At 42.6% G+C, this 23,518-nt stretch overlaps 2 protein-coding genes across 7 annotated transcripts in view; both read left to right on the plus strand.

The window, feature by feature from the left end:
* esyt2a (extended synaptotagmin-like protein 2a) overlaps positions 1 to 16,833 on the plus strand; it is a gene marked incomplete at its 3' end in the record, with an annotated part of 42,837 nt that extends 26,004 nt beyond the window's left edge. Inside the window, exons 8-25 of one of the 6 annotated variants that reach the window (XM_084369759.1) lie at positions 212 to 267; positions 5,233 to 5,353; positions 5,875 to 6,051; positions 6,214 to 6,296; positions 6,628 to 6,676; positions 6,900 to 6,989; positions 7,127 to 7,222; positions 8,191 to 8,292; positions 10,479 to 10,541; positions 12,253 to 12,327; positions 12,626 to 12,712; positions 12,823 to 12,972; positions 13,065 to 13,483; positions 13,606 to 13,704; positions 13,792 to 13,923; positions 14,018 to 14,123; positions 14,426 to 14,475; positions 14,825 to 16,833. In XM_084369759.1, coding sequence (XP_084225885.1) covers positions 212 to 267; positions 5,233 to 5,353; positions 5,875 to 6,051; positions 6,214 to 6,296; positions 6,628 to 6,676; positions 6,900 to 6,989; positions 7,127 to 7,222; positions 8,191 to 8,292; positions 10,479 to 10,541; positions 12,253 to 12,327; positions 12,626 to 12,712; positions 12,823 to 12,972; positions 13,065 to 13,483; positions 13,606 to 13,704; positions 13,792 to 13,923; positions 14,018 to 14,123; positions 14,426 to 14,475; positions 14,825 to 14,870 — 2,001 coding nt within the window. Of the gene's footprint in view, positions 1 to 211; positions 268 to 5,232; positions 5,354 to 5,874; positions 6,052 to 6,213; positions 6,297 to 6,627; positions 6,677 to 6,899; positions 6,990 to 7,126; positions 7,223 to 8,190; positions 8,293 to 10,478; positions 10,542 to 12,252; positions 12,328 to 12,625; positions 12,713 to 12,822; positions 12,973 to 13,064; positions 13,484 to 13,605; positions 13,705 to 13,791; positions 13,924 to 14,017; positions 14,124 to 14,425; positions 14,480 to 14,824 lie in introns of those variants that run through there. The other 5 variants (XM_084369760.1, XM_084369761.1, XM_084369764.1 and 2 more) reach the window with 5 other exon arrangements.
* Positions 16,834 to 19,009: 2,176 nt separating this feature from the next.
* Positions 19,010 to 23,518, plus strand: part of LOC311266736 (receptor-type tyrosine-protein phosphatase N2-like) — a 205,473-nt gene continuing 200,964 nt past the window's right edge. Inside the window, exon 1 of the mRNA XM_084369258.1 lies at positions 19,010 to 19,313. Coding sequence (XP_084225384.1) covers positions 19,220 to 19,313 — 94 coding nt within the window. The 5' untranslated portion in view covers positions 19,010 to 19,219. The remainder of the gene's footprint in view (positions 19,314 to 23,518) is intronic.

Below are 23,518 nucleotides of genomic sequence, written 5' to 3' on the forward strand. Positions count from 1 at the left end.
TCTGCTGACTCATGACGCTGTCAGTGAGGAGCTGATAATGTCCAGAAGAAGACCTCAGTCAGTGCTGGGACAAACTTTGGAGAGAATAAAGTTTTCTGGGTTAAAAACAGCTGATTGTCTCTTTAAAACAGGAAGTGCTGTGGGAACAAAAAGGTGACTGAGCAGTTTTTCTCTTCATGAAAATCTAAATCACGTTTCTTCTTTATTTCAGTTGCTGGACATCAATTGGACCGGACTGACAAACATGCTGGACATTCCCGGTGTCAAGTAAGTAACTGCGTGTAATGATGGTGTGATTCATGACTGTGTGTGCGTGTGTGTGTGTTTGTGTGAGTGTTTGTGTGTGTGTGTGTGTTTGTATTTCTATTTTAAAATCTGCATTTGCATGTCTGTGTGTGTCATTTGTTGCTCCGTGCATCCATTGATTTTAATTAGAATAAATTAGTTTACTTTAAGAGCTGAGCGGTCACACACACAAACAAACACACAAACACACACACACACACACACACACACACACACACACACACACACACACACACACACACACAGACACACACACACACACAAAGCTGCTCTCTCTAATAGCCAGCTAGCTGCCTGAGGAGCTGTGTGAGGAACTGTGTGAAGCACCTGGCCATGATTATCAAAGGAATCTGTGTGTGCTTGTGTGTGTGTGTGTGTGTGTGTGTGTGTGTGAAATAGAGACATGATGTCATAACTATTTTGTCGCTATGAGAACGCGCTCGCTCAACAACCTATGTTTGGATCGCTCTGCACACGCCCGAGTTAAATGCTGCATCAACTCTTGCTTCCTTACCTGTCATCTGGCAATGCATTATGGGAATGATTTGACCTCATATGACACAGGATATAAATATTAGGTTCAGCTTCGTGTCAGGCTCCAGAAATGACCCGAGAGCCGCTCGTTTAAATGACATACAGTGACACTGAGTGCCGCTCAACCTCAAACATGCTTTATAGTTTCTCTTAGTGACTCATTCATTGACATAATGATCAGTCGTCAGAGGAATGACACCATCAAAGACACACCTCATTATATTATATTCTTATTAAACCACAGGAATCCAACATACCTCCTCTGAATCGTGCATCTGCTGTCTTACATCTTTTTTTGCTTGTTTTTTTCTTTATTTTTTATCCCCCCCAAAAATGTAAATAGAGTTTTCTTCCTTGTGTTTGAGTTGTTAAAAGTGCCGGTGTAGTTTTCTTGTAAACATTCAAAAGTCCTGTTTACACTCAGTTTACATTTTCTCAAACCAGCATTATTTACATGCATGTTCACTGGCAGGAAGTCTCCTCTTCTCTCCACTCTTAGCCGGTGCATTGCTGTGTTTCTTGGCGCATTACCGCCTGCCTTTAGATCGGTGGATTACTTTGACACCATTGGTGGGAAACACGACAGCAAACCCACTCCTGCTCCGAGGCTGCTGCTAGGGGTCAAAAACTCCACGGGTTACCTTTAATAGAGCGAGAGTTGGCACAGAGAGCGAGGCTTGCTGCCAATTTGCCCGAGCAGCCAGCTGCAACACAAATTCTCCTGCAGCCCGAAAACGCTGTTAAGAGTGAAACGAGAAACCTTGAGTATGTACTTACAAGGTCTTATGTGCCCCTTTGTTTAGTGAATCGTGAACCCATTAATATCAATTACTTGTAAAACTTTCCCAGATCCTAGAAACTATTTTTTATCTTTGTGTGAGTTAATCTCATTGTCAAGTCTTTTTTTCTCACGTGTAGTCTGCAACTTGGAAGCAAACCAAAAAGCATCTGTTTTTTGAGAAAGCACAGATAAGTGAAAAAGCACCGGTTTGAAACACATTATCTATCAGCTTTTTTAAACCACCTGATTAAGTTGCAGTCGTACCTGCCGACCTTAAAACCTCAAAATTAGGAAAGACTTTGAAACCAAAGCAGGTTTCTGGGCGTCCTTTATCCAAAGTTTGAGATTTAAGTTTCCTGCACCGACATTTAAAGAACGAAAATAACAACATGTCAAATGAAGCTGCATTTTTATGTCAAATCTGACACAGAATAATTCTCCCTCTAGCATAAACGTATGTAAATCTGTGTCATATTCATCACTTTTCATTCATTCATTCAGTTTTCGTTTGGCAGCCTCTCGATAGAGATCGACGCGGTGCGACTCCTCCGTGACTGACAGAAAAGTCGACGTGGCACATCTCACAGCCCCTTTCCCTTTAAAACTTATGCAAGAAACGGGATTTCTTCTCTCCAGGGCGGCTGAAATTTGTTTAAATATTCTCTCTCCTCTCCGTTTCTCTGTCCGAGGTGCAACAGTACAGCAGACTACACGCTGTATGGTGCAAGAAACGGGTTGTGACAACTAAAAGGGGTAAAAAGTGCGAAAAATAATAATATAGTAATACAGGAGAATGTGACGCCGGAGGGGGGAAATAGAAAATGGGAGTCTCCTGGGAAAATCAGGAGGGGTTGGCAAGTATAAAATATACCAGAAGAGTAGAAATGCCACAGATGCAATCAAAAGCTGAAATATTAAAAAAAAAGAGGTGCTGATGTCGTTGAAGTAGCTTCTTCCTCTTCTTCACTCAGCGTCATCAGCCTCTACTCCACCAGAAAGCTGGAAATAAAAAAACAAATCTAAATAATTGTTGTGTCAAACGTTTACTTACTTTAACATCTTTGACTGTGTTACGTTTATTATGTAATCGTGCCGTTTCTACTAGAATATTTTTGCATGATGGCGCAGTGGCCGGTGGAAATACACACTGATTAATTGTTGTTTGTCAGGAAAAACTCAGATTTTTCACTTAAATTCAGTCGTTTAATAGAAAACTGGAGGTTGAGTTGCTGCTGGGCTGATACAGAAAAGCAGTTCTTTTAGTCCTTGTCAGAAAAATATCACATGTGATGAAGTCTTCACTGTAGGAAAACTTAAAAAAAAACATGGCGAGCACTCAGCGCTCTCTGGAGCGTGCAGGAGCACATCCTTCCCACTCTGTATAATGACAAAATGAAGTCGGCGCTTTTGAAGGGACCTCTCCCAGTGGACACGCAGCCGGAGCGATCTATCTCAGGCTCTTCTGCTGAAACCATTACGTTAACCACCGGATCACAGAATGGATTATGACCCTTATTTTTCCCCCACTAAGTGATGGTATTTATAGTAACGTGATTATGAAAGGAGAGCGGCCGCAGACAGAGATGTGATGTCGGCTGGATTTAAAGCATTTCCAGGCTCCACTTCGAGGAAGACACAGCAGCAACAACACACTTTACAGTTAACACAAAATCACACTCTGACAAAGACAAAGACACCACTTTCATGGTTTTTGAGGCCACTGTAGAGCGCTGAAGTTAAACCAGAACCGCGGGAGCTGCTCCAAAAGTTAGAAAAACCTCATTCAAACTCTCATAACTACACAAACAGCCCCTGAAATGTAATCATACACATCATTTTGTGCAGTTTACTCCAACAGAAAAACTGATGCCAGAAGTGGCATCTGTGGAGCTGCTCTTCAACACACAGATGCTAAATGCTAATGTCACCATTTTTAACGTAGAGATCGCACAATATCATTACAACAAAGACAGTTCATGACATTTTTAAACACTGAGCCAAATATTCTGACCCAGTGTAGGATTTTACAGGCGTGACGTCGAACTCCACAGCTTCAACACACGCGTCAGACGCTTTCTGAACAATGGCATAACACAACAAATCATTTATTGTTTCTGTTGTATGGCTGCTGATCCCGTCCACTGTTCGGAGAGTTAAGGAGCTCCCAGACCTTGTGTTGTCTCCCCGATTCGCAGATGTTTTTAGTTGCTGTTCTTCTTTAAATGAGCTGAACGACTGCTGCAAGATGCTTTTTAAATGACCAAGTTTCACTCAAAACTACGAATGTGTTCCTCGTTCGTTTCAAAAATCAGGATCAGCAAAGTCATGAGGGTAAATTGTCTGGGGACCATCAACATCGGCTGTTGTATCAATCCACTGAAAAGCTGTGGAGATGTTTCAGTCGTCTCTTTCAGCCGACATTGCCTCGATAGTTAAACCTGACGTGGCTTCATGAATTATTAAGGTAACCTCACCCAGATATTTGTTTGTTTTTCTTTTTATTGCTCTTCCATCGATTGTTTTGAATCCCCCCAGTCCAGATTATAAATGCAAGAAGAACAACACGGCCTGAAGCTGGTTTACTGTTTGTTTTCAGCTGAGAAACTCACTGCGGTTTCCAGAAGACTCCGCCCTGTGAAATGTAGCTTTCCTTGTTCGACGAGTTGGAGAAAAATACCACTGTGTGTGTGTGTGTGTGTGGGTGTGTGTGTGTGGGTGTGGGTGTGTGTCTGCTGTGAAGACCTGCCCTCGCCACACCCTCCTCACTCTCTTCCTGTGTGTTAGCGTGAGGGCACTTTTTATTTTCTCAGTGATGAAAACGCAGGAAAACCTGAGGTGACCCTCAGCTGTGTGTGTGTGTGTGTGTGTGTGTCTGTTTGTGTGCGTGTGTGTGTCTGTGTGTGTGTGTCTGTGTGGTGCACCATCCAACATCTATCTGGATTTAATTATGTGTTTATTGGGCGCGCAGACCAGGGATCAGCACGTCAACACTAAAATCAACTTTGCATTGCAAATTCTCCTCTGAGGCTGGCCCAGGATCAGCTGTTTCAGGTTTACTGCAGGTCGCTGCTGCCCTCTAGAGGAAGCGAGGTGAAACATCACAGGAGTGTTTGTACTCACACGTTCATGTCTGAGCTGAGGACAAAACTAGAGACGCAGCTCAAATAATTTAAGTGCCTTCAGCTAATAAAAGGAGCCATCCAACCTGTTTGACTTCATACTCGTCCTCGTGCTGCAGCCTCAGCTATTTGTGTGTGTTTTAAAGGGTCAGTTCACCTAAATCACACTGAAACAGACTAGTTTCTCACGCAGCCTCCAGTGACATTATGTAGCCATTTTTAAAAAGTTTTGGGTTTTATTTGTCTTTTAGATTTCAGCTTGTTCGATTTCACACCAAAACATTAGAGATGAACGTGGATTTTATTTTCTCGTGCTCGTAAATTCAACAGTAACGTCTCTTTCCTGAGACTGTGTCCTGGATACTCTGAATAACATAGACAAATCAGAACGGTCATCAGAACTCCTTTCATTGACTTCCATGTTTTCTCTCCTCCTCTTCCTCCTCCTCCTCCTCCTCCTCCTCCTCCTCCTCCTCTGTCCATCCTTCTCAGTGGTTTGTGTGACAACATCATCCAGGACATCATCTACAGCTTCCTGGTCCTGCCCAACCGTCTGACCATCCCTCTGGTGGGAGAAGCTCAGCTGGCCCAGCTCCGCTTCCCCATGCCCAAGGTAACACAACACACACACACACACACACACACACACACACATACACACACACACACACACACACACACTCACACTTGTAGTTTTGAAACTGTACAGTGACTGATGTTCGTTTTGTTTCACATCCTGCCGAGGCTCTGCGAATTCAAATGAACTTAAACTGAACTTTAACCGATGTGCTGTTGATCCTGTCTGATAAAATGAACTGCTCATATTATTTACTGAAGGCGTCGTCACACCAACAACTTCTTTTTTCAGAGTTAACTACTCATCATGTTCTTTTTGAGCAAGCTGTTGACTTCCCCCATCTATTTTTATCCTCAACTGTTTCCCCTTTTTACATGACCGCAGGTTGTCTTTCAAGTAACTTTAGTTCACTGGTTTTTTGAGTGAAATCTTGGATTCTTCCTCGAGGCTTGAGGGTGCAAACTGTCCTTTTTTGTCACAGGTCGAGCCATGTTTGATTTCAGATTAATCTGGTCCAACCTCCTCTAACTCTCTCTGTGACCCGCCTGTCTCCTCAGGGCATCCTGAGGATCCACTTCATCGAGGCCCAGGACCTGCTGGGTAAAGACAAGTTCCTCGGAGGGCTGATCAAAGGCAAGTCGGACCCGTACGGAGTCGTCCAGGTCGGGACTCAGCTCTTCCAGAGCAAAGTCGTCCACGAGACCGTCCACCCAAAGTGGAACGAAGTGTACGAGGTGAGCCGCTCGGAGGAAATTTGAAATCGTCTGTCTTCATTTGTGTTTTCATGCACCGTCAGTGTCTCCAGGACCTGTTCTCTGAAACCTCCATGTGTGTCTGTCGGGTCTACAGCAGTCCTGTGTTCAGTGTGTGAAGTTCATGTCTTTGTGTTTTTACAGGCCTTAGTATACGATCACTCAGGACAGAATCTGGAGATCGAGCTGTTTGATGAAGACACCGATAAAGACGACTTCCTGGGAAGGTACAACTGTTATAACCTCACATACCTGCTCTGTTTCCTGAGATACATCAAGAGATACAGACACCATATTTACTTGTTACATCTTATGTCTATTGTATCTTATAACTGATGGTCGTCTTTCATCAGCGATGAGGAGTTTTTACAGCGCTGTGTGTGTGTGTGTGTGTGTGTGTGTGTGTGTGTGTGTGTGTGTGTGTGTGTGTGTGTGTGTGTGTGTGTGTGTGTGTGGTTTACTCACCGCCACGTGAGAACTAGTCCGTCGCGATGAGTCGGCCTCGTTCACAAACCTCCAGTTAAAAGTTTTGTGTCATGTGCGACTTGTTTTTTTCAGCCTGCTGATCGACTTGGCCGAGCTCCAGAAGGAACAGAAGGTCGACGAGGTAATCTGCATCACTTCCTCTCTGGATCACAGCTGTCAGATCTGCTCTTAGACCCAGAAAAGTTGTAGAGTATTTGTCTCTTTCACTTTTCTCACTGGGTTTGATTTCTGTTTCTCTTCCCCTCTCTTTGTTCGTTAGACAGACTTTTGCTCTATTGTTAAGAAATAGTCTCCATACATTGTTATAATACTGATATTAACAGTGACCATGTGTTTGTCTTCAGTGGTTTGTGTTGGAAGATGTGGCTACAGGGAAGCTGCACCTCAAACTGGAGTGGTTATCTCTGCTGCCCACACCTGAGAAGCTGGACCAGGTACAGAACCAAAAACAGGCATCTGGCAGATTTAACTTCCATCCTGCTGCCGTCTTCTTCTTCTTCTTCTTCACCTGAAGCCTCGCGGGATCAATCGAACCCGAACTAACTCATCTTCTTTTCTTTTTCCGTCACAGGCGCTGATGAGCATCAAAGCCGACCGCAGTCAAGCCAACGACGGCCTGTCGTCTGCGCTGCTCGTCGTCTTCCTGGATTCAGCCAGAAACCTGCCTGTAAGTCGCTCTGGTCCAAACCTCCCAGCATGCACCTGCAGCAGCAGTTTTATCTTAGAGTCAACAAATATAACAAATGTCGATATTTATTAAGCAAAGATGAAGAAAATGGTGATGAAAGATGCTTCTTCTTTCAAGGAGAGCTTATTCTCAGCACCAAAACAAAGAAATATTTACTATTTTACAACGTTTTACTGTTATTTTTTATTTTTCTTACATACTTTGGAGCAGTTGTTTACCTTCATGCCCTTTGTTAAAGGGTTTCTGTTTGGTTATCCATGGCTGGAGGCGTTTTTTCTGTTCGTCCGTCCCATTCTTGTGAACTTGATATCTCAGTAACGCCTCGAGGAGGAGTTTCTTTAAAATCTGGTTCTTCGAGGAAGAACTGACTGGATTTCAGTGGTCAAAGGTCAAAGATGTACTCCACAGTATTTGTGGACACCTGTGTGGTGCTCTAGATGGTTTAAAACAAACACTGGTCATTCATACAGTGTTCTCGCCACAGTCTCCCTTTTATCTTCTTTTCTTAACTTCTTTTCTGTTCTTCACTCCGTCTCGTCTTAAAGGTGCAGTCGAAAGTAAACACGAACAAATCAAATAGTAGTGAATCCTGTTGTTGTAGAGCTATATTCATATTGTGTTGGTGCAAAAACAGAAAAGCAAGTTATTAAAAGAAATCAGCAGATCAATCCGTAATAAAAGAGTAATCTTAAGTTTGGCTGTAGTACATTTTCTACGTAGTATGCAGGACTTGGAGTATTTTTATGGTGTACTATTAGACTTTTTATTTCGGTTTCCTCCAACGCTGCTAATAAGTGATCAGTGTTAACGAGATCGTGGCAGCAGCTTGACGATACAGTGATCTCTGGCATACAGGACTTTATTTCTGCAGTGCAGGCCTCACCTTCCTCTTTTCAGCCTCCTCTTCTCCTCTGCTTCTTCCTCCTCTCCCTCCTCCCCCTCTGAAGAGCGTCTTCGAGGGGAACTTGGGCTCTGGCTACTTAAAAGAGAGGCGGGCGGCGGGCCTCGTGTTCTGCGAGAACACGGCCTCTCTCTATCGGACCTTATTTGTGAGTCCGCTGGCTGTTTTCTGCATCCTAGCGTATTTTTAACCGAAGCCGAGGTGTGATTACTTCTGCTAGAGCTCATCTTCCTTTTACTTTTTGCTCGTGTTTTTTTTTTTTAAAAAAGGTTTGAACTGTTTTGCCTGACGAGCATGAATCCCCATTAGTGCATGAGCTGAATTCATTAATATTGTTATTTGTCGTGAATGTTATTTGTTGGAGTTTGACTGATTACAAAGCTGAAGAACGTGACAGGAGATCAGACCAGAAGATGAGGAAACAACAGCGAGGTTTTCTGCTGTGAGACGGTCAAAAGCATCCTTCCTCCTCTCACCGTTATTGTTTATGTCAAGCAAACGGCTTCAATACGTCGTATCTTTTTATAATCAGATATACGGAGAGAAAGTCCTTTTCATTCGTCAACGAAAACATCAAGATATTTTTATTTCTAGACCCCATTTTGTCAACGATACTCTAAAGAAACGTAGGGACGGTTTTTATTTTGTGAACTCTGTTTCGTGCTGAAACATCTCGTATTTGTCATGTTGAAATAGTTTGTCGATGTGTATTTGTTACACAACCTTTCGTTAACAGTTAAAGTCGATGCTGTAAACCTCCCAGGCAGCTTAAAGGATTGGTTGTTAGTTTTAAGTGTGGTTTATTTCGAGAGGAAGGAATGCATTTTGATCGTACAGATTATCTGAGAGCAGGGAGGGTGAATTCTCTGTGGATTGCTTTCCCTCCATCCTTCCTGTATGAGCTCATTGTATATGAGTTTTTCCCCCTTCAGCCTCCTTCTGTGGTGGTTTCTCCCTCAGTCCTGCCACCAGGGGGCGGCACGCGGCTGACGCTTCATGAAAAAACTGAAGCAAATGTGATGCATTTTACAGGAATACGCAGACTTTTTGACAGGAAAAGTTTTAACTGATGTTCTGGCTGTTTGCCAGCAGGTGTCACTGATGAGTTACTTAATCGTCAAAAAAGTCTGTGTGTTGCTTTAAAAATGCGACTTTCTGCTCCCTCAGCTGATCTGACATGAAGTGCTCAAATTATTCATGTGAGATCAGGAAGAAAAGACGAAGTCGGTTTTATTGTGTCATTTTGAACCTTTAATGACCAAAAGTCAAGCTTTTCTCTTCAGTTAGATGTTTATGATCGCATCCTGAGACACATCATCACCTGTGTGTCCTGGTGCGATCGGACGATAGAGATGAAAACAGGAGTGTGACCTCGTTATCAGATACTTTCGTTGTTGCTCAGTTTTATTGTTCATTAAACGATAACTCCACCAATGTTACACATCAAAGTGAGCGAAGTGCTGCTGCATGGTATAAAGCCTTTTGTCTTCAAGGTTGTCTTCAGTGCATTGTGGGTAATGTAGGCACCAGGTTCTGGAAAGGAAGAAGAATGCATCTCTGGTTCTGCAGTATTGGTTTGTCCATGATGAGTCCAGTGATCATAGACCAGTGGACTGCTTTTCAGAACTTGCAGCCTACGTTACCCACAATGCAATGTACCCACCTCAGATTACGTGCAGCTTCCTCTGGAGCCAAAAAAGGATTTATACTGCTTTTATTTTTACCTGTAAACACACTTTAATATGTAAAACTGGTGGAGTTACCCTTTAAATATGTTGCATATGACCTTCTGCAAGAGGAGCAGCTTTAATATCAACAGGTTCACACCAACATACAAATATAAATGTCACATAATTATCAGCACAACATGAAACCATCTGAGCTTCTTCTCAATCAGAATGATTCTTCCCTTTAACCTTCATCCCCTCTCTCTCCATACCAATCATGATCAATGACTCCCATCTGATGCATTCTGACCAGAGTCCAACCAGTATGTCTTACTCAATATTGTGATTTATTTAATGTACATGAAGTTTGAAAGATCATCAGTGAAAATCTGTCGTTTATGGTGTTTATTTGTATTTACTGGTCGGACTCTAGTTGTGACCTCATGCTCAGGTTCACCTGTGGACTGACATTAACCATGTGATCATCATCCGTGTTGTCTCTCTTGTCTGTGTCCCAACGTCTGGTGATGGTGGTGGTCCTGGTGTGTGTTCATCCTCCTCCCTGCACGCTCCTCTTCCCCCCTAATAACCTGCTGGTGTGTGTTTGTGTGTGTGTGTGTGTGTCGTATATGCTCTCTCCTGCCCTGTCCCCGGGGGAAAATCAAAGCGCAATCCGTTAGAGTTCAACCAAGCAGGGCTGAAGAAGGCCTCGCTCAGTAAGGCCATCAAGGTAACGACACGGTAACGAAGCACAAACATACCGCTCAGACACCGAGGAGGAGCACAGAGACAGACGTTCACACAGGCTGAGACACTGTGTGGCCAAAAGTATGTGGACACAGCCACACCTTATTGATCTGTTGCTACAACAGCCTCCGTTCTTCAGGTTACAGACATTTGCTGCAGGAACTTTGCAGGAATTCAGCAACAAGAGTACTTGTGATGTCCAACAAACTGTGGAAGCCCAATATCATCTAAAAGACACCATTATGTGCTGTAGCAGGTTGCAGATTACAAACAATTAAATACCCCTCGTCTCGCCCTCTCTACAGCTGCAGCTATAAAAATGAAAGGCCCTCTCTAGAGCCCGGAGTCCGTGGAAGAGGACCTGAAAAAATTTACGAAATTGAAGATTTGCGATGAGATTAAATCATTTTAGAAAGTTGCAGCAGCGTGGACCGGCCAGTCTCAGCTCTACTCAAGCCAGCTGATGGTGTGACGTTTGACTCAGATTGTCAAGTCACTGGTGGCTGGTTTTAGACCCTCATCTGTTTCAATGGACAATTAGCTCCACAGTGAGGTCAGCTGGTCAGAATGAACACAGCTTTTGGACGGAGGAAGGAGAGGAACACCTCACCACTTTGTTTAACAGCTGTGACTGTCTGACACAACAAGTCTTAAAGTGAACGTTCACTGATGAACACAATAATTCTTAGTTTCAGGTGGTTATAGCTCCAGAACAATAGTACATGAAACTGTCTGCATACTTTTGGCCACAGTGAATAGTGTAGTTTGAGTGCGCACATAGAGAAGTCTTTTAGAAGAAGTTTATTCATTTCTCAACTTCCTCCCGCTGCTTTTTGCTGTTGTTGCAAAAAGTAACACATACAATATGAAAGATAAATGCCATATTTGTAATCGGTTGGTGGTTTTATTAATAAAAGCATGCGCAGTAAGACTCCAGGTCTTTTCACGTTAGAGACTTTAAGCTCACACATTTTCCTCACAGATCTGTTTACATTTTGAAACACGACTACGAGTTAAAGCTCTGTTGTTGATGGCGTCCATCAGGGGGCGCTGCTGCTACAGGAGCTGCACTTACCGACTGACTGCTGTTGTGAAATCATTAACAAACTCCACTAATCATGTTTGTTGACTAAAAACTGTCCACCGTGTCTTAACAATGTGTGTTGTAAATAACAACATTGTTGTCCAAAAATACAATCTTTCAAACTGATCTGTTGTGTTTTACAGACTTCCTGTTTCGGCGCCATAGAGACCTTTAACTGATAAACTTTACTGCTTAATTCCTCTCACATATAAATGAACACATTTTAGCCATCGAGTGCTGAAATGTGTCGAGCAGCTGTGGGTGGTTTGGTATCACGGTAAACTTCTGATATCTTCCACCCAGAACACACAGTCTGAGCTCAAAATGTGAATTTTGAATGCTCAACACATGCAAAGCTACATTTCCTGTTTTTGTTAAAGCATTTCCCAGTGTAATAAACATTATAGAAGATTTTTAATGACTTATTGCATGTTTTATTATTTTACATTACATGAAAAAGATGCTAAAGCTAAATCTTGATCAATGCATCTTTTTTGTTTTAAAATACTTTTCTGTGATTTAAATACTATAATACTTTCACAGTTTGCTCACGCCATGCTGACGTCGCTCCTTCTCGTCTGTAAAAACCTGTTTTTTCTTCTTCTTGCAGTCGGGTAAAAAAGTGACCAGCGATCCCAGTCCGCTCGTCCAGTTCACAGTGGGACACAAGTCGTTCGAGAGCAAGGTGAGACTCACCACCTTCAGTTAATTTAGTATAATTATGAGTTGTTGTGAATCTTGTGTATCATCTCATCTCAAAAAGGATGAGAAGCAGAGCACATGGAGCTTTGAAGCAACACAATAACTGAATTCATTACTTGCTTTCTTTCACAGGAATTTGCTTGATTTTTGATGACACGTGCCATTTTCACAAGATTTTCATCCTTAAAATATCTTCAGTACCATATAAATTTGCAGTTCTGCAGGTGACTGTAGTCTCGGCCATGCCTCAACATGTCCTCTCTGTTTGTGTCCTCTTCCAGACCAGATATAAGACCAATGAACCGGTGTGGGAGGAAGCCTTCACCTTCCTCATCCACAACCCCAGAAGTCAGGAGTTGGAGGTGGAGGTACGGATCATTTGATTGCTGCTCCACTCTCATGTTTATAGATCGTTAATTCTTGGATGTATGAGCAGCTGATGTTTTTGTTCCCTGTCTTTTTTTTTGTTTGTTTTTAGGTGAAGGATGAGAAACACGAGTGCTCATTGGGGACGTTAACGCTGCCTCTGAGTCGCCTGCTGGAGGCCGAGGACATGACGCTGAACCAGCGCTTCACCATGAAGAACTCCGGACCGAGCTGCACCCTCAAGATGAAGATGGCTCTGCGGGTAGGAGGACCACCTGCAGATGATGTTTCTAAGTGACAGTGAAAAAAAAAAGTCCTTTGTCATTACCAGTTTTCCTCTTTGTATAATTCCAGGTGTTGTGTTTGGAGAAGGACACGTCCTCGCCCTCAGACACCACCCCATCCAACGTGCAGGTCCGCAAATCCAGCTCCGCCGCCACCCCGCGGCCCTCCATCTCCTCCGACTCCCCCAAGCCTCCCTCTTCCACCACCGACATCCCCCGCTCTGCCTCCGTGTCCGCCCAGGACCTGCTGAACCGGCGGAAGGAGGCCGATGATCCCTTCAGGTCTCCAGGAAGCACAGACTTAGGGCAAGGAGGTGGAGGAGGAGGTCACAGTCTGGCAGAGACCGGGAGGAGCACCTCCAACCTGGCCATCTCTGGCTCCCAACAGTATCTGGCTGGAGGCAAAGAGCCGACGCCCAGCATCGCATCGGACATCTCCAACCCTTTTGCTGCTCAGGAGCTGCAGTCGAGGATCCAGCAGCTGCAAAAGTAATTTCAGCTGCTCACTGTAGTTTTTAATCAAACGTTACTCCGACAAAGAGTAGTGCATTTGCTGGGGACTATTTTCAGCAGCGGATGAATCCACATTTCCACTTTCTCTGTCTCTGTAGCGGTTCAGGCCCCAGTCACTTCCCGCTGGGTGAGGTCCAGCTGACAGTCAGACACAGCTCCCAGAGGAACAAGCTCATCGTGGTCGTTCACGCCTGCAGGTACGGACCGATAGGACCGAGGAGGAGAGCTCTTTAGAAGTCAGTGTTTTCTGCTCTGAAGTAACATCTGTTTGTTTTCCTCCGCAGAAACCTGATCGCGTTCACCGACCACGGCTCGGATCCTTACGTCCGCCTCTACCTGCTTCCTGACAAACGGAGGTCAGGCAGGAGGAAAACTCACACGTTCAAGAAAAACCTCAACCCAGTTTACGACCAGACGTGAGTCCTTCTCTTCTGCTGGTAATATCGAGTCGATCTGAGCAGGGCCGCGTCGTTAATATACCGTCTCCTATTTCTCCCTCTGCCTGGTCAGGTTTGAGTTCACCGTTTCCCTCGTGGAGCTCCACAGGCGGACTCTGGATGTTGCGGTGAAGAACGGCGGAGGTCTGCTCTCCAAACACAAAGGCCTTCTGGGAAAGGTACAGACCTTCAGTAGACTGGAAGATATCAGGGCAGAAGAGTCGCTTCCTTCTAGATCTTTGTTTAAATCTCAGTTTGTCCTGAAATAAAAGTATTTTATCCAGATTATAAATCTTTCATGGTTGATTTTTATGAATTGTCTTTATAAAAGGCTTTAATTTATAAAAATATCCATAGAAGTATAGTTGAATAGTCTGGATATAATTAAATAGTGTCATTTTAAATTTTAGATTCATGCAGTCATTTAAAGTCAGTCTTTATTGGGGTCATTAAAGTGAACTCTGTTGCCTTTTCTCTCCAGGTTCTGGTGGATTTGACCCACGATGACATCAGTAAGGGCTGGACACAATGGTGAGCTCACTTTTTACGTCTTTTAAATGTATTTTTTGATGTAGAAAAAGCTTGTTTTTTGTAAAAGATGCCTTTTAAAGGTCCCATATTGCATAATGTGAGACTTCTATGTCTGCTGTATTTAATAAAAGGTGGGGTTAGGTGCTGTATACTGTGAAAGTATCAAAATACTCAGCCCGTATTCAGAAAGTGTGCCCTCAAACAAGATACAGTCGAGTGTTTTGATACTTTCACAGTATCCGTCTGGGAAAATATGAGACCTTTAATGAAACACTGATGTCGGAGCCAGTTGAAGGAAAAGGAAGAAGCTGCAAGTTGCCAAAATAAAAGCCTCTCTCTCCTCCTGCAGGTTTGAGCTGAGTGGAGACGGCCTGGCGAAGCCTCACCAACTATAGACGGCTACGACGGGAGCCATCATCATCATCATCATTACTATCGTTATCATCATCATCATCATCATATCACCACACTTCCACTTTATACACTTCCACTTCCAGTGTGGCTCTTTGTATTTGATTTTCATTACATGTAACTTGAACCAGAAAAAGCAGCTTTTGACATTTAATCACAATCAGTCGCAAGGCAAACCTCCCCTTTAAGAAGTGAAAGGCTGATAGACTAAAGGGAGTATACAACGTGTAGAGTACTATATATCTCATAATGTTCTGCTGTGGAAGTCTATACGCCATATTTATATCAGCTCTAGAGGAAGACGATCTATTTTTTTTCTTTTGCTTTTTGCAGAAGTTTCAGTAAAGAGCGACGATGTACAGGTTTGTAAATACATAAACGATGATGCTGGACTAAACAGACGGGGTATTTTCAGAGAGCAGAGCAGAGAAGAGAGAGGCGTGGGCTCTTTTTACTTGGCCAAATGATTGTTTGTAATTTTATTTGATTTAATTTTTTTTAATGAAAAACATTCTGGACGGAGTTTCTGAAGCTAAAAGGCGAGCGAGCGGGCGGGCGGGCGAGCGGGCAGGCGAGCGGGCGAGCGGGCGGGCGGTCGCAGGGAAGACGCCACCAAAGAGACGAGAAGTATTTAATTATTTCGTGGGTTTTGGTAACGCAGCTTTATTCCACTGTAATAACGTGTAATAACCGAGTGGAAAGATCTTTAAAGTATTGTGTTAAATATCACGCGGTTCAGTTTGCCGACACGTCTTCTCCATCTGTTATTAACAGCTGTTGTTACACTGAGGTAAAGCCACGCTGCGTGTTACCAGTGTGTTTTTTTTAAAAAACTGAATATTTGCACATATGTGTGTTTTTTGTCTAGCGGGGATCATCTTTACTCTTTAGTTACAATTTTTTACATTACCTAAATTCATCAAGCAGAAAAAAAGTCTGTTTTAAAGTTGTTTTTTTACGTCGTATTCATAAAAACGGTAAACTCGCCTGCACAAGTGTCGATGCTTAAATCACAAGAAGTTTCGACACATAGCGGCTTTAAAAAGTGAGAGAATTTTAATTTTGGCATTTCCTTTATTAAGAAATGGGACATTGTGTATAAATCGCTTTTTTTTTGTTTGTTAGTTTTGTCGCGGCACACGCGGCGGGTGTCTGCTGTCGTCGGTGTCACGATAAACTCCACTACAATCATTCTGAGTCGTTCACGTTTTGTTAATGAATCAACGTTAGTCTTAACCGAAGTGTCGTGTTCGGCGAGTCGACGCAGGCGACGAGGAAGACGTTTACCTGTTCCTTCGTTTGGTGTACATACACTGTTTTTCACGCACATCGCATTAAACACTGCTTCGACTTTACAGCACTTCAGAAGGGATTTATATCAGAGACAAATACACAGGATACATACTTGTTAATATCTAACGAAATGAATAAATGCACATATTGTCTATGCGGTCATACGAAGCCAAAGAGCAGCAGGTTGGTGATGATGAGGAGGAGGATGGTGTGACCTTTGACCTTCAAAACACAAACACAGACTTTTGCCTTTCCGTGTTCATATCATACATCAAGAAAGTATTTTACATATATGTACATGAACTGTGCCGTTCTGCATTTTATGTCTTTTAGTGTTTTTTATTTGTGTTCTCCAGCCGTCACCCTCTCTGTCCCGTTCCTGTGTTTTACTTTGTACAGAATCACAACGATTGTCTGTCAGCCATTTACAAAACGAGAGCTATGCCTCTGGGGTCGTCCTCCGAACGGCGGTCCGTCTCCTCCGTCTTCTTAATTTATCTTGTGCCTTAAAAATTCACACGACCCAGAGAGATCTACATGTACGAAAAGAGTAACAGAACCAACGACATGCTCCAACAGTTTATGTCTCCTACATGTCTTTTAAAAACAAATAAAGAGCTTTAGCTGGCGATAGCAGCATGAAGCTGTACAGCAGAGTGTCTTCTGACGAGTCTTTTTACATCCATCGCTGCAGGTGTGTGTGTGTGTGTGTGTGTGTATACCAGGTGGTTTGTTACACAGGCTATGAGCATAATTAGCATTTAGCAGCTAAAGTGCCGTCTGCTTGAATTAACTGCTTGATGTGGAAATGGAGGAAGTATTCAGACCCTTTACATAAATAAAACACTCTTTAACAAGTTAAAGTCCCGCTTTTGAAAATGTTATGTAAAAGTATGAAAGTATGATCAGGAAAATGTGTTACGATGCTGCAAATACCACAAATGTTGCTGCTGACCTGAGTGTTTAAAAATAAAAGTGCACCGTGCAGATCCTAAATCATCGGTGGCAGGACACTTCACTCTATTTTGGATTTCTGCAGCATTGACGTGATGATTCCTGATCCTCACGGTGGAAATGTGGATCAAATTTTACTCCACTGAGATTCAGATTGATTTTAAATTGATTATTTAATGGTGTAGGCCTGTGTCAGGATTGTTCTGGTGTGTTTCTAACGACTTGACCTGCTGCCAGTTGGCTTCATGTGTGTTCAATCAAGCCCTGGATCACTGATTGGTTGCACCTGTGGAGTAACCCTCAATATACAACCCTCACCCATGTGGTCAATTTTCCACCCATTTTTACATGTTTTCTTAAATATAATAGGTAGATGTACTATAAAAACACATTTTAGAGGCATTCAGGGTCATTTTATTCCAAACTTGATCGCAGGTTCCTCCAGTTCAGCAGATGTTTCTGTTTCTCAGCCACCGGATGAGGACGACACTCTTCTCAGTTCACCTGCCTTCAACTCAGAACCGGAGGATTTTCCGACAGCACCTGAAAGCAGCAGTAGTGCTGAATCAGAGTGGAGCTGTGTGAGTCCAAGTCAGGCTGAACAGGATTAGTCCCGGATATCGGCTGATTTGAACTTCAAAATAAAGGTTTGAAGAGAAGTGGGCGTTTCATGGGACAAAAAAACTCTGTCAGATTAATAGCATTTTCAACGTGAGTATTTATGGATAGACACATTTGATCATAAACTTTACTTGAGTAACTTCAGCCCTGACAGAATAAAGGTGTTGAATCACAATTCTAAGCAACAAAATGACGAAATGTTTGACAATAAATGAATAAATAAATGTTTTTTCTTACTTTTCGTGTTGTTTTGCCACAAGAACTCGCAACAAGCCACCAGACATTTTAATTATTAAAAAAATATTTAACACATAAATTGAATGAACTGCAAATACAAAATCTTCAAATGTTTTATTTAAGTGGTGCACTGGTTATACTGTATGATTGTCAATCATTTTATTTTGAAATGTACTACATAGCCTTTAAAATGACATTTTCTGGAAAAACATTGAACACAAAAACAAGAAAAAAACATTAAAATTATTATGATAACATTAAATAATCTAACAAACACTCAAACAGTTTATGACTGATTTTTTTTCTGGTATTTCGTTGACTTAAACTCTGTTTTTAAAATTTACCTCGCAAGGACATTGTTATTTCGCCATTGATGAGTTTTATACAGCCTAAACAAACTTTATTTGCTTCTGGAACCCACTTATTTTTTTTTCTTCATAAAATTTGCAGCATACCATATTATCAGACCTTTATTTTGAAATTTACCACAAGGACATTTTCTGGAGAAAAAAAACAAACGACAAAAAAACATTTACATTACACATATAAATTAAACACATCTACATTATTTGACATAAACATTATCTAAAGAATAATCTTAAAACAGTCTGTGTTGAGTGTTTTTATGCTTAAGCTCTACTTTTTGTGTTAAATTATCTTGTAGCTATCTGATGGGATGTAGGCTGGTTGTTCCAGCTCTAATAGATTGATACTCTGATGTGTGTTTATTTATATTAATTTAGTTTTAGTTTTTATCTTTAATTTGTCTTCTTTTCTTCTAGTTTTCCTTTTCTGTGTTAGGCCATTATTTTATGTTATGGTCTAATTTTTATTATCTTTTGATTCTTCAACTGGGTTGACGAATACTTTCAGCTGTATTTATATTTACTGCCATCACTAACTTGTCCACTGAAAAGCCAAAAAAACACGTCTATGCATCTAATTGGCAGCTTCCTATAGGTTTCAGCCTTTTATTTTGAAAATCCTTCCCGGAAGCACCTCGTGTCTCTGCCCTCACCTTGACTCGGAGCCTCCAGCAGCGACGGCAGCAGCAGACCCGCCCTGCATCCTCTCGCTGCTCTCCTCCGACATCCATCCACCCTCTCCGGCTCTCCTCTGCTCCTCCAGCCGCCGAGGAGCCACTCCGAGCGGGAAGCAAGACGAGCCAAACCTCCCGGGAAGAAATGGCATTTTAACGCTTGAGAGACAGTTTAAACCCAGAAGAGGCATGGATCCGTGCTCCTTCCTCCACCTCCTCCTCCTCTCCCTCCTTCTCCTCGCTTCCCTCAGCTGCGTCCCCGCGGCTGCTGACAGGAGGATCGGTGAGTAAAACATCCAGGATGATGATGATTATCTTCGTGATAACGTGATGTGTCTGCAGCGGAGGCTCCTCAGAGCCATTTTGCAGACAAACCGGAGGAGACTGTTGTTTTTTTCCTTCTTCTCTCTGATCTGTGTCAATATTGTACCAGCGGAGCTGCTGGCGGCTTCACTGCAGCTTCACCTGAGCCGAGGAAAAACAAACACGATCATCTGTTAAAGAGCAGAAATAAACCTGGTCATCATGAAAGCAGAGCAGCAGCGTGCACGATGGCAGGAAGGAGCTCATACTGACGAATTAGCCCTTCAGTTATTAAAGAGGGCCTCCAGCTGGTGGTCAGGACTGTTATTGAGATAAAAACATAGTGAAATGCGTGTATGTAAGGCACAAATATGTGTAAATATAAAGTAAACATGACAATTAATAACAGGAAGTAGCAGGAAATAAAGAAAATGAACTAAAATAGTAAAGAAAATAATCCAGATAATTTAAAATACTGAAAACATAAACAAATGCATGCAATATAAGTAAATGTATACATCTGATGAAATAAAAAAGGAGCAGATTTCTGATAAAAAAATGAAAGTAAAGAAATAAAAGTTATATTTTCTACAATGATAATAATAAAAAAATCAACCGGTAAATAAAAATACGTCACAATAATTCAATGAACTCAGAGCAAAATGTATAAAAACTGAACAAAATAAACAAGATAAAATACTTAAAAGATAAACAAACAACATGCTGACAGAATAAATGATAAAATGAGACAATATCAGGACGCACGACGTGAGCTGAAGTGAAGAGGCGGTGTGGGTCAGCGAGCGCTCGCCTGTAAACAGGAACAGACAACAACCATCAACGTAAAGTAATGAGAACTGGGCCTGTTCCTGCGCTCTCCTGTTTCCAGCCACAGAGCAGCTATTGATCGGAAACATGACGGTGTGTGTGTGTGTGTGTGTGTGTAGACGTTAATTCCTCCCATGCACAGACTCTATAAATAGCTGATGTCTAATATTCCTCCACTGATCTGAGATAGGGAGGCTGCAGGATGACTGATGCAGAGATGTGTCGGGGAAGATGGTGAGAGGAGGAGGAGGAGGAGGAGCAGGAAGAAGCTGGTGCTGAGAGGGAGGGAGGTGTGTGTGTGTGTGTGTGTGTGTGTGTGTCCAGACCCTCCTCCTCCTCCTCCTCCTCCTCCTCCTCCTCTCTCCTTCAGATTACATAACCAGCACACAGAGAGTATGGCAGCCACAGGACACAGTCAGCTGAGGAGACGAGCGGCAAAAACAACAGCGAGCTCCGAGCATCACAAACCATCAGTGTACATCCTCTTTACATCAATATATATTTATACTATTATAACCTTATCTGCCTGTGCTGTTATTGATATATATGATGTAATGATGCTAATAACCTCACAGGCTCTTTCAGTTTTTCATAAACACAATAGAAATACTGTCTTTACTTGTAATGTGCTGCTTTTCCACCTAATGCTGTAACATCTACTGCTGCAGATATGAAACAGTGCACGTTGTTTAGCCTGAAGATGCTACCGCTCAATGTAAACATGAAGAAGCTGTGTAAGGGTGGAGCTTAACCTACACAGCAAAATTACACCTAATTTAATACTATAGAGAAGCTAAAAGTTGACAGTAATACACACACAGTCCAACACGTCCTCATGCATGTACGACCGGACAGGTTGGCTGCTAGTCGCTCCCAAAAACAGCACCACAGTTGCAGCGTACCGGCAGCAGGCGTGCCGGACCGCTGTCGTTCAGTCGCAGCTTGGTTAGGTTCAGGAAAAGATGCTGCTCAGCTGTTCAAACTTCATCCAACATCCAGAACAAGGGGTCGACCCATGTGGCTTTTTCAGGGCCGACACTGATATCGATTATTAAAGATTATCAAGGAGACTGAAAACCAATATTCAGGACCGATATTCATTTTGAGGTACTTTACTTGCTACTTCATTCTTCCTTTCCACTTCATTTGACACATTCAGTTGCTGGTTGCTTTGCAGATTCAGGTCATTCAGTGTTTTTATTTGTTTATTGCGACCTGTTACCGATCAGATGTTGTTGTGGGCGGGACATTGTGTGAGAGGAAGCTGCAGCAGAGCCAACGAAGCACATTTTTATCTGCAATCTGACAGAAAGATAATAATATAATAAAATCGTCGGACAGAACATTTCAGAAGTGGAGCGTCGTGCCTGCCAGATACTGCTGACTCGCTCAGATTGAGTTTATTTCGTATATTTGAAATCGTCCGGATGCTCTGTGCTGTCCCGACGTCTGGCTTCCTGACGCGGCTGCTGTTCACATCCCTCAAAAGTTAACTTGGCGTGGATTCTCCGCAGATCTACTTTACTGATTTACAGTTGGTGGCTGCGACATAATGGAGACAGAGACGAGGAAGAAAACGCATCAACAACTGATTTTTTGTGTTCTCCAGAAACAACATGAACGCGACATTAACATATTATCATCTCTTAAGTTGATATGGAGAGCTTGTTAGCAAACTGTTGCCTCCTTCCAGCAGTTAAGGAGCAACATTATCGTTCATTTGGAGTCGTCTTTGTGTTAACTAAACAATATTTACTCTCTTTTAGCTCTTTTGTTGATCTCCACCAACTCCTGAAGGGAAACATAGGTCACTAGAGAGCTGCTGCTTGAGAGTAAACATGAATATAGGTCTTATGAAGCTGTTCACACACTTGACCTATCTAGCTTATCCACTAATATCCACATCGTGTCCGTCCCCATTTAACAAAACAACGTCGGACCTTGTGGACAGTGTTCCTCCGGGTTCCTGCAGACTCAGGCCTGAGCGGTTTACAAACATGCAGAGCTGCAAACATCATGGTTGATGACTTGTGCAGAGTAACGTATTAACTTATAATGATCACTAGTGACAGGATGTAATGAAGCAGCTAGCTTAACTTCAGACCTGCCTTTTTCTGATGGATGGTGAACCGGTGCACGACTGAAGCGCTGCAGAGAAAGTGAAGTGTGGCCGTCCTGTATGTTTCTGAGTATAGTCACAAAATGGTGTTTATCGGTTTTCTAGGGTTAGAGAAGTCATGTTTTCCAGGGTCTACCCTCAGTTTGAATAAAGAAAGTGTGAAAGAGTTCACGGGAACATTTCTGCGGCGCAGTATCAGCAGCACCGTGCTGCAGAACCACCTTTCCTATCCGACCGCACATCCTCCATTATCACTAATAGCTTCTCTTACACACTTTTAGCCTTTTTTTACTCTGGATGTTTTGTGCCGGATGATGAAGTGGGAGCTGCAGCCTGCAGGGGAACGCTGCCCAGTCCGGGCACTATCACAGTTTTTGTTCTGCTGTGTGTTTTGGCAGTGAGTCACAGCTCGGCTGAACAGGTGATACCAGCTGCGTTTCCACCTCAGGAGGTCACCTGGTGTGAGACTGAGGCTTTATGAAGGCCATGTAATGGGATTTTGCCTATTTGTGGTTGGTTTAGATTGAATATCAGATGTTGATGCATACTGACAGTAGGGTTTGGCTCCTGGCATTTCGGGGCTGTGTGAGCGAATAGGAACACTTCCCGAGCTAACAGCAGCTAAAGTTACATTTAGCAGCAGTTAGCGCTTACTTTAGTAACAAAAGCTACTGGTATCTGTCAACCAGGAAACTGAATAAATCACAACAAAGCTGCTGGTTATCAAGTTTGTTAGCAGTTAGTTTAGCAACAGATGAAGCTACGGAGCAAAACAGTTTCACCCAAATCACTCAAGTTAAAAAGTTGTGTTTTTGTACAGTGACCCGTGAGGTCCGGTCCGCTGCAACACTCCGCTCTGGTGCTGTTCTTCTTTATGTACATCCATGAAATGAAGGAGGCGTTTATTGGGCGAAAAATGTGTTTCCAGGAAGCTACAAACTCAAACAGAGACATGGAGTTTGACTTCATGGGAACTTTAGTCAAATTTTCCATTAGATTTCAAATGTGCCCTTTTTCTTGTTGCTATTTTTGTTGATAAATGTCCAGTTTTGGGTTTTTAATGACATTAACGTCTTTAAATTGTTGTTCATTGATGTGTTGATGCACCAGCTGTCTGTTAAAGCATCAACACTGTCACTGCTGCTCTTCACTGTGAGTGCTTTACCTGCTAATACTTGGATTCAGGAGTATTTTTCTATCATATTTCACAGATGAGGCTCTGTTTATATTGTTTCTGT

The sequence above is a fragment of the Pagrus pagrus genome (assembly GCF_965226575.1).
Source record: "Pagrus pagrus genome assembly, chromosome: 12".
NCBI classification, from domain to species: domain Eukaryota; kingdom Metazoa; phylum Chordata; class Actinopteri; order Spariformes; family Sparidae; genus Pagrus; species Pagrus pagrus.